Below are 7,968 nucleotides of genomic sequence, written 5' to 3' on the forward strand. Positions count from 1 at the left end.
CTAGTGTAAAAATGAAAATCAAGTGACATACACATGCTTTAGTATATGTGCCAGCTTATCAAATATTAAAACACAAATTTAGACATTATGACTTTTTCTAGCACATAATGGTCATCATTCATGTTTTTTTTCTTAGGTTGCGTGATGCTGGAACCAGTGCAGATCCGTCGGAGAGGTGCTCAGGATTTTGAAGGTTACTATGATCACTTGTGTGCGGCTCAGGGGTCGGCTCCTGTCCGTGCGGTGAAAGCCAGCCTGAGTCGGGGGATGTTAGAGTTCAACCCTGATCGCGTCAGTTTGTCGGACTGGACGCCCATCCTGTCAGCCCTGGCCGTCAACAAACACCTCCAGCGTGTTGCTATCAAGAGCTGCCACCTCACCGGCACTGGAGCTCAAAGTTAGTTTGTACAGCCGTGTTTTAGCTGAGGAAGCTGTCCTGGTTCATTTTTACGATGGAGTGTCTTTATCTTCTCAGGTTTTTACAGGTCTCATAGTAAGAAGAAGGCCCCTGTGATTCATTCCAAGAATGTGACTTATCAGTTGTGCAAGTCTGTGCAAAAGTGCCTGTGTGAGAGCAGCAGCCTAAAGACCCTTCAGCTGCACGGCCTGCCACTGAGAGAGAGGGACCTCACAGCTCTCACAAAGGTTTGCCTTCTCTCTTTGATCTTCACTATTTGTGGAGCATAAAACCAGTCGGAAGTAGCATATACACACACACACACACACACACACACACACACACACACACACACACACACACACACACACACACACACATATATATATATATATATAAATTTCATTAAAAAATCATTAGGATATTAAGTAAAGATCATTTTCCATAAAGATATTTAGACAATTTCCTACAGAAAATACATTAAAATTTTATTTTTGATTAGTAATATGCATTTCTAAGAATTTAATTTGGACAAATATGATTTGATTTTTCAAACATTGTATTATCCTAACAAACCATACATCAACAGAAAGTTTATTTAGCTGTGTCCCTTATGACTGGTTTTGTGTGAATGTATATATTTATTTATTTTTTTGTACTTTTGTTAATGTTTTGTTTAAATAATGTTTTATTTAAACAATTTTAGTTTTTATGTATTTTTTTTTATTAGTCAATACACTTTTTATATTTTATTGTGATGCCACATTTATTCTTTTTGTTTATTTTGCTTTACTTTTAGTTTTTTTTTAATTTCATTTATTTAGCATTTTTTAATTGATTCATTTGTTTAAATAGTTTTTTCATGTATTCTTATGTATTGTTTGAGAACCTGTTGAGTTACCATGGTGACTTCCCTTTAGGGCTTAGCTAAAAGTGTGTCACTGGAGCACCTGTCTTTAGCACACTGTCCAATTGCAGATCAGGGTTTGGAAGGTGAGTTAAAATCATCAGAAAGTTTATAACATTCATGTCATTCATTAGATTTTTTTTTTGTACATGCGCAGATGTTTTCTACTTGCATTTTTTGGATGTGTTGAGTTGTAGTTATGTCTTTTTGTTATATGCTTGTCATTCAGTCGTCTGTCAGAGTGTGAAATATTCCTCAACGATCAAGACAGTGGACTTCACTTCCTGTAATATCACCTGGCAGGGAGCAGAGCATATGGCGAATATTATAAAGGTGCAAGCGAACGTTTGTTAACATTATTGTCAGACAAGAGTCTATCAATCATCCAACTTAGGATGGATGATTAAAAAAATACTTTAGTAACATGATATAAAGTTAGAGCGTCCTCAGACTGATGAGGCTCATCTGTGGTTTAGCACCAGGCGATGAGGCGGCACGGCACGGCGTGGGTGGAGACTTTGCGCTACAGGAAAGCCGAGTTTGAAGCCATGAGCGGACTGCGCAGAATCACTCTCAACGACAACATCCTGATCGGAGACCGAGGAGCGATGGCGCTCTCCCGCGAGCTTACAGAGGACCTGTGGGTCAAAGGTGGGACGAGTCACCGTTCAGCAAACACACACACACACGCACGCATGCGTAAACAGTGTATCAGAAGCTCGTAAACGGCCACATTCTCCTGGTTTATTTCCCAAGCGCTGGACCTGCAGCGTTGTGGGATCTCGAATGAAGGAGCTCGAGTTCTGGAGCAGATGCTTCAGGCCAATTCCACTCTGTGTGTGCTTGACATCAGGAGAAACCCTCTTGTCGGTAACTGATCCAGAACTACTCTACATCAGTGCTGTACTATTGTTAAAAATAGTTTTTTTATAAAGTTTTTATGTTTTTTTTGTGTATATTTATACATGCATATTAAATATACAAAGTACACACATATTATGTAAAATATTTAATTTAATTTAATTTAAAAATATATTTTATTAAATTACGGTTTATTATTCAATATATATATATATATATATATATATATATATATAAATGACTTAAAATGAATGGTTTAAAAGGTTTAATGCTAAATAATAAATAACAATTGGGCTATTATTATATTTTTGTAGAAATCTTTTCTAACTTTATCTTTCTTCTTTATTTAATGTTTTATTTTTTCATGTGTACTTCTTTATGTGTTTGTCATTTGCCTCTTAGATAATAATATGGTGAAGGCTGTGCTCAAAAAAGTTCTTATGAACACTAAAAGCCACGACTCACAGGTCAGACAACTTTGGCATGTTTAAATGTTTTAGATTATTGGATATTGGTCACGTGAACTCATGGCCGATGTGTGCTGTGTTTCAGTATCTGTGGCTTAAACCTCCTTCTCCCAGAAGCGCTCTTGATCAGTCGCGGCAGTCGAGGAGAAAGAATGCAGGAAAAGCTACGCATCGATCTGGTATGTGCAGTATTTTGGCTGTTTGTATTTGTTCTGTAGGTTCTCTTGGACCGCTCACTGTCGTTGTCTTCAGGTTCTCGCCGCCTGTCGTCTGTAAACTGTGTGTGGAGGCCTCCTCGACCGGGTTCGGTGGGGTATGTCCCGTGGCGCACCGCTGCGAGGGCTGACTTACAAAGGTGGGTTGAACGAGAGCCGTTCCAGGATGTATCGAAGCAATTCAAGCCTTCTGCTTTCCCCTTCAGGTCAATAAGGTGTGTGAATGTGTCTCTCTTTGTCCACAAAGATGCGCCTCACAGGCTGATGGGCCCACAGACCAGAGTTTTCAAGTAAGGACTGGTTTATTGCTACGTTTTTACTGACTTGCAAGTTGAGTCACATTTCAGTGTTAGTGTTAAGGTCCGTGCACACTGAGTCTGAAATGGTCATATATATATATATGTGTGTGTTTGTTTTTTGTGTGTTCGTCACCCTTTTTAAAGTGTAAAAAAAATGTGCAAATGCAGAAAATCGAGCCCGTTTCGATGAACGTTTTGGACGTTTTCGATGACTCTGTGTGCGAGGGCCTTTAGTGTAAGGTGTGGAGGATGTCATGATGGCTTTCTTCGTCAGAACGCCACGTCTGTGCGGGTGACTGTCGAGACGGAGTCAGAGGCGGAGGAGGTGGATGGTGCAGATGGACCTCAGGAGAAAATCACAAGCTGCCAGTTCAGACGACTACAGAGGGAGAATAATCGATTACAGGTGTTCTCTCTCATGTATTTTTCAGCGATGGCAGTTTTTAACAAATGATCGTTTTCCACATTATTTGTCAGTAGATAAATAGCGTAAATAATGTACAATGTTTTATAATAATGTATTATATTTTGTTTCTATTTCATAAATGTAACATTTAATATTGGGGGAGTCCAAGTTTGACATTTGATTTTTTTTTAAATACTTTTTTTTAAACACAGCCTGTCTGGCACATCAAAAAGTGAGATTTGATTCAGTAACTTGTAGATCTGTGCTGCTCAAACTTTTTCAGGTGACTCAGCTAGTACAACGATTAGCTCATCAACCAGACATTTTTGTGTTGCCAGATGTTGTTTTACTTTTTTTTTTTTTTTTTTTTTTTTGATGATAACCACTGCCTTGCATTTTATGAATAATCAACAACCACAAAAAAGTAAAAAAAAATTTTACTGTTCTGCTAAAGAAAAATCATCTTAGATATAACGTAACAACACATTTTCATTTCTGGGTGAACTATCCTTTTTTTTTTTTTCTGTTTATTTAATTTGTCCCCTGACATTTTTCACATGAGTATTCCTTTCTTTTCCTAATTTCATACAGCAAAAATTGTAATGACTTATGTGCGTTTCTTTCTATTTCGATTATTATAGTTAACTATGTACTACTCAGTACTTTTAAGATTTTTTTTAGTTTTTTGGATAGCTTAAATGTATGAGATGTTAAATTATTTGATGCCACTGTATATATATATATATATAAGGACTGTACAGTGCAGTTAATCTCTTCACCCACAGGTGGAGCTGGAAGAGTGTCGCCTGAGGCTGGCAGAAGAGAGGAACAACAGGCTGAAAACCAACTCTCGCTTGGTGGAGGTACAAGTATCCCCAGTTATTCCGCTTGTAAAATAAAAATGATCAATCAGAAACTAGAAGTTACGTCTCCTCCTGCAGCTGGAACTGGAGAATGAGCGTCTGCGCAGTCTGAATCAATCCCTGTCTGAAGCCCATCTCAGCACCTCTGCTCTGGAGGATGAACGTGTGCTGGAAAGCATCGAATCCTCCTTCCAGAAATTCCACGCATTCCTAGACCTGCTGAAAGACGCTGGGTCCGTCCAACCTCACATCATACAGACACCTTCTGAATGATTTATGCCTTACTGTTTATGCCTGGTTTTATCAAATGTCTTGTTGCTGCACTGTTTTTAAAATGTTGAATTGTAGAATTTCATTGGGAATGTCTTGCTGTGTGTTAGGCTCGGCCAGTTTGCGTCTATGGCTGGAATAGACCAATCAGACTTTGGTCTTCTTGGGCATCCTCAGCTCTCCTCAACAGAGAGGACACACGCCGACCAAGAACTTCAGAGAAATGGGGAGAGGAGTCAGAGTTTAGCAGTGAGTAGAAATAACAGAAAAAAAACCAATCACAAAATATTTAATAGAAATAAAGAAACATTTAGTTTTTTATTTTTATTTTTATTATTTAATAAAAATAAAGAAACTTTTTTTGTGTGTGTTTTATGATTTATTATTATATTTGGATTAATGTTAATATAAATGCAATATAAATGACTATATATACATATATATATATATATATATATATATATATATATATATATAATAATCGTTAATCATTTATATTGCATTTATATATTAATTTATATTGCATTTATATTAACACATACATTTATAAATATATACTGTATAAACACATTGTACGTAATATGTATTTTTATGTAAACACACTTTATTTTGGATGCGATTAATTGTGATAAATCATTTGACAGCACTAATATATGTAATTATATTAGATATTACGGTTTACATTCAACAAGGATGCATCAAATTGATAAAAATGATAACACAAAAGACATTTATAATGCATCAACTTTTTCAAATAATCAAATATAAGTAACAAAAATCTGCATATGAGAATGATTTCTGAAGGATCACGTCACACTTTGATCACTGGAATAAATGATTTTCAATAAATTTCATCAAATAACCGCAGCCTTAGTTAGCAGAAGAGACATTTTTGGGAAAACATTAATAAAATCGCAGTGTGTTTTATTATTTTACATTACAATATTATTCTTATTTCTCCCATCGCCACACAGCTGGCAGACATCCCTCAGCCTGAATCCAGGACTCACTCAGAACCTCCTGCTAACACGGAAGACTTCCCCGGCTCTCAATCTCAGCAGGAAGTGCCTCTAAGTCCAGTGGGCTTGTGTCGAGCCTCCCCAGCGTTACAGGATCGGCTTGAGTTTGAGGCCCCCGAGAGCAGCCGAGAGTCCTCTTACTCTTCAAACCCCCGGAGGGCCGGCGGAGGCTCTCGCTCGGGCGGCTCGGTCAGCAGTGTGAGTCCTCGGTCCTCCAGAGCCAACGGCTCCGTGTGCTCGGCCCTTGACTCCAGAGCGTCTGGTCTGTCTCGGTTGGCTTCAGGCGGACAGAGCGCTTCAGGAAGCCAGAGAAGCGCTGCGGGACTGATGGGGTTTTAGAGCTGAGGGGATCTTGAAGAGCTTCTCCGGAATATCGGTGGCTGCTGTCATCTTCATCTGTCCAGTGTGTGTTGAGAACCATCCTGAGAGAACCCTTTTATTGTTTGTATGTTTGAGAGGCTGATGTTCTACGTGGCAGATATTAATGCCGTTTAGTTGTATAGGCTATGAGTTTGTAGTTCAGTGACACTAAGGTTATTATTTAAGAGATTTTGACAGATATTTTTTTTGTATTGCTAAATCGACTGATTTGTGATTTGATTAAAAAATGTGAAATCAAATTTGCCATCTGTAATGATTTTTCATTTAAATGTAAACGTGTTTTTGTACATCGTGTCACTTGCCTGTGCTAAAAGTCAATTACAACAATGTCATTTGTTAAATTTCGCAGCCTGCTATTTAATTAAAAAATACTATTCACAATTTATAGTAATAACACTAATAATAAGAAGAATAAATTGATACTAATAGTATTGTTATTACTGTTAATGTTATTATTACTGTTAAGTGAATAATATTGTTTAATAAAATCGATTTAATAACAACAATAGTAATATTATTACTATTAAGTGAAGTATTTTTAAATAAAAACCATATAATATGTATCCGTCTACAAGTGTACGACGCCGGTGAATCTCTAACGATTAATTGAGAGAAAGAACGTTAAAAACTGAGACCTGACGCGTGATTGGCTGTTCGCCGGCGCGCGCGCACTCACTCGTCCAATCACAGCGCTCGACACTGACTTCAGCGACTCTCCTCCGAGCTGAAGATCATTCATGCAGCTGGTGAGTAGCAGCTCTCCATCAAAACATCGTACACGAGGACGCAAAACATAAGTTTTGCAGCTGGAGTCACTGCGAAAGTATTCTCTCCGTGTGTAAAATATTAGGGAATTGTGCGATGAGTAGAAACGCAGTTTTTACTGTAAGGTCAGCTGGGCTTGTGCTGCTAGCATTGTTAGCATGTTGTTGTTATTGTATGGTATGGGGGTTTCTATTTACAGCGATGTTAACAATGATATCTTAACACTGCCAGTGTGTGCAGCACCACCGTCCTTTTAATGTCGCTAAGCATCTGAGAAACGTTTTTGTGTTGGTCAAGGAAGATAACAGGGAAACCATCTGTGGTTCCCATCAGTGCACAATAAATGTGTGTCTTGGGGAACATGCTTTCTCAAGAACACTGTGCTTTTATTGCCATGTTATTGGGAGCATAGCATACACGACATACTGTGTGGGGAAATAGAAGCTCTGACCAATTAGATTGTTATTGCATTCTATATTTTGGGGGAGCTGACTTAATCTTGTATCCTTGTGGATAAAAATACCTTGCATTAAGGCATTGAAGGGCATTATATATAAAAAAGTAGGCTCTGACAAATATGTTGAGTGTAAATAGAGGTAGTTATTGTTTGCTTTTTATTGTTTGTGTACATTTTCAACAAAAAAAAGTGTAAGTGCAAAAATTATATTTTGTACAGTCTGCTTATGAACAAATTCCATTCATTATCACAAAGTCACACAGTTTTCGTTCATGTAAAAATAACACATTGTTGATGCCACGAACAATTTTTTGCATTTGCTGAAATTCTTCTAAAATGTCTCTTATCTAAATTAGGCCCAAGAGACAATCAAAAAGAACATAAAAACATACAGTAATGTGATATGCCTGTTTTTGTTTAGTTTAGCATGTAGTTTAATAATTTAATTAGCGCTGCTAAATGATCAGTCGTGATTAATCACTTCAGAATAAACGTTTATGTACTATTTAAAACTTTTTTAATAAAGAAACAAAGTTTTTTCTTCAGAGAAGACAAAATAAACTAGCACCTTTTTTTTTTTATAGGTAGTCATATAGTGATCCAGTTAACACTTGTCACATTTGTATTTATTTGTATTTATGTTTATTTATTTTTTTGACAT

At 37.2% G+C, this 7,968-nt stretch overlaps 1 protein-coding gene across 1 annotated transcript in view; it reads left to right on the forward strand.

Moving 5' to 3' along the window:
* Window positions 1-6,324, forward strand: part of cep78 (centrosomal protein 78) — a 7,377-nt gene extending 1,053 nt beyond the window's left edge. The window contains exons 2-16 of the mRNA XM_043246088.1: window positions 137-397; window positions 476-645; window positions 1,318-1,390; window positions 1,534-1,637; window positions 1,781-1,955; window positions 2,061-2,174; window positions 2,568-2,632; window positions 2,718-2,811; window positions 2,885-2,987; window positions 3,095-3,137; window positions 3,421-3,552; window positions 4,338-4,415; window positions 4,494-4,648; window positions 4,796-4,934; window positions 5,660-6,324. Of these exons, the coding sequence (XP_043102023.1) occupies window positions 145-397; window positions 476-645; window positions 1,318-1,390; window positions 1,534-1,637; window positions 1,781-1,955; window positions 2,061-2,174; window positions 2,568-2,632; window positions 2,718-2,811; window positions 2,885-2,987; window positions 3,095-3,137; window positions 3,421-3,552; window positions 4,338-4,415; window positions 4,494-4,648; window positions 4,796-4,934; window positions 5,660-6,043 (2,082 nt within the window). The 5' untranslated portion in view covers window positions 137-144 and the 3' untranslated portion in view covers window positions 6,044-6,324. The remainder of the gene's footprint in view (window positions 1-136; window positions 398-475; window positions 646-1,317; window positions 1,391-1,533; window positions 1,638-1,780; window positions 1,956-2,060; window positions 2,175-2,567; window positions 2,633-2,717; window positions 2,812-2,884; window positions 2,988-3,094; window positions 3,138-3,420; window positions 3,553-4,337; window positions 4,416-4,493; window positions 4,649-4,795; window positions 4,935-5,659) is intronic.
* The last annotated feature ends 1,644 nt before the right edge of the window (window positions 6,325-7,968 follow it).

This window comes from Puntigrus tetrazona, chromosome 8 (assembly GCF_018831695.1).
Source record: "Puntigrus tetrazona isolate hp1 chromosome 8, ASM1883169v1, whole genome shotgun sequence".
NCBI lineage: Eukaryota > Metazoa > Chordata > Actinopteri > Cypriniformes > Cyprinidae > Puntigrus > Puntigrus tetrazona.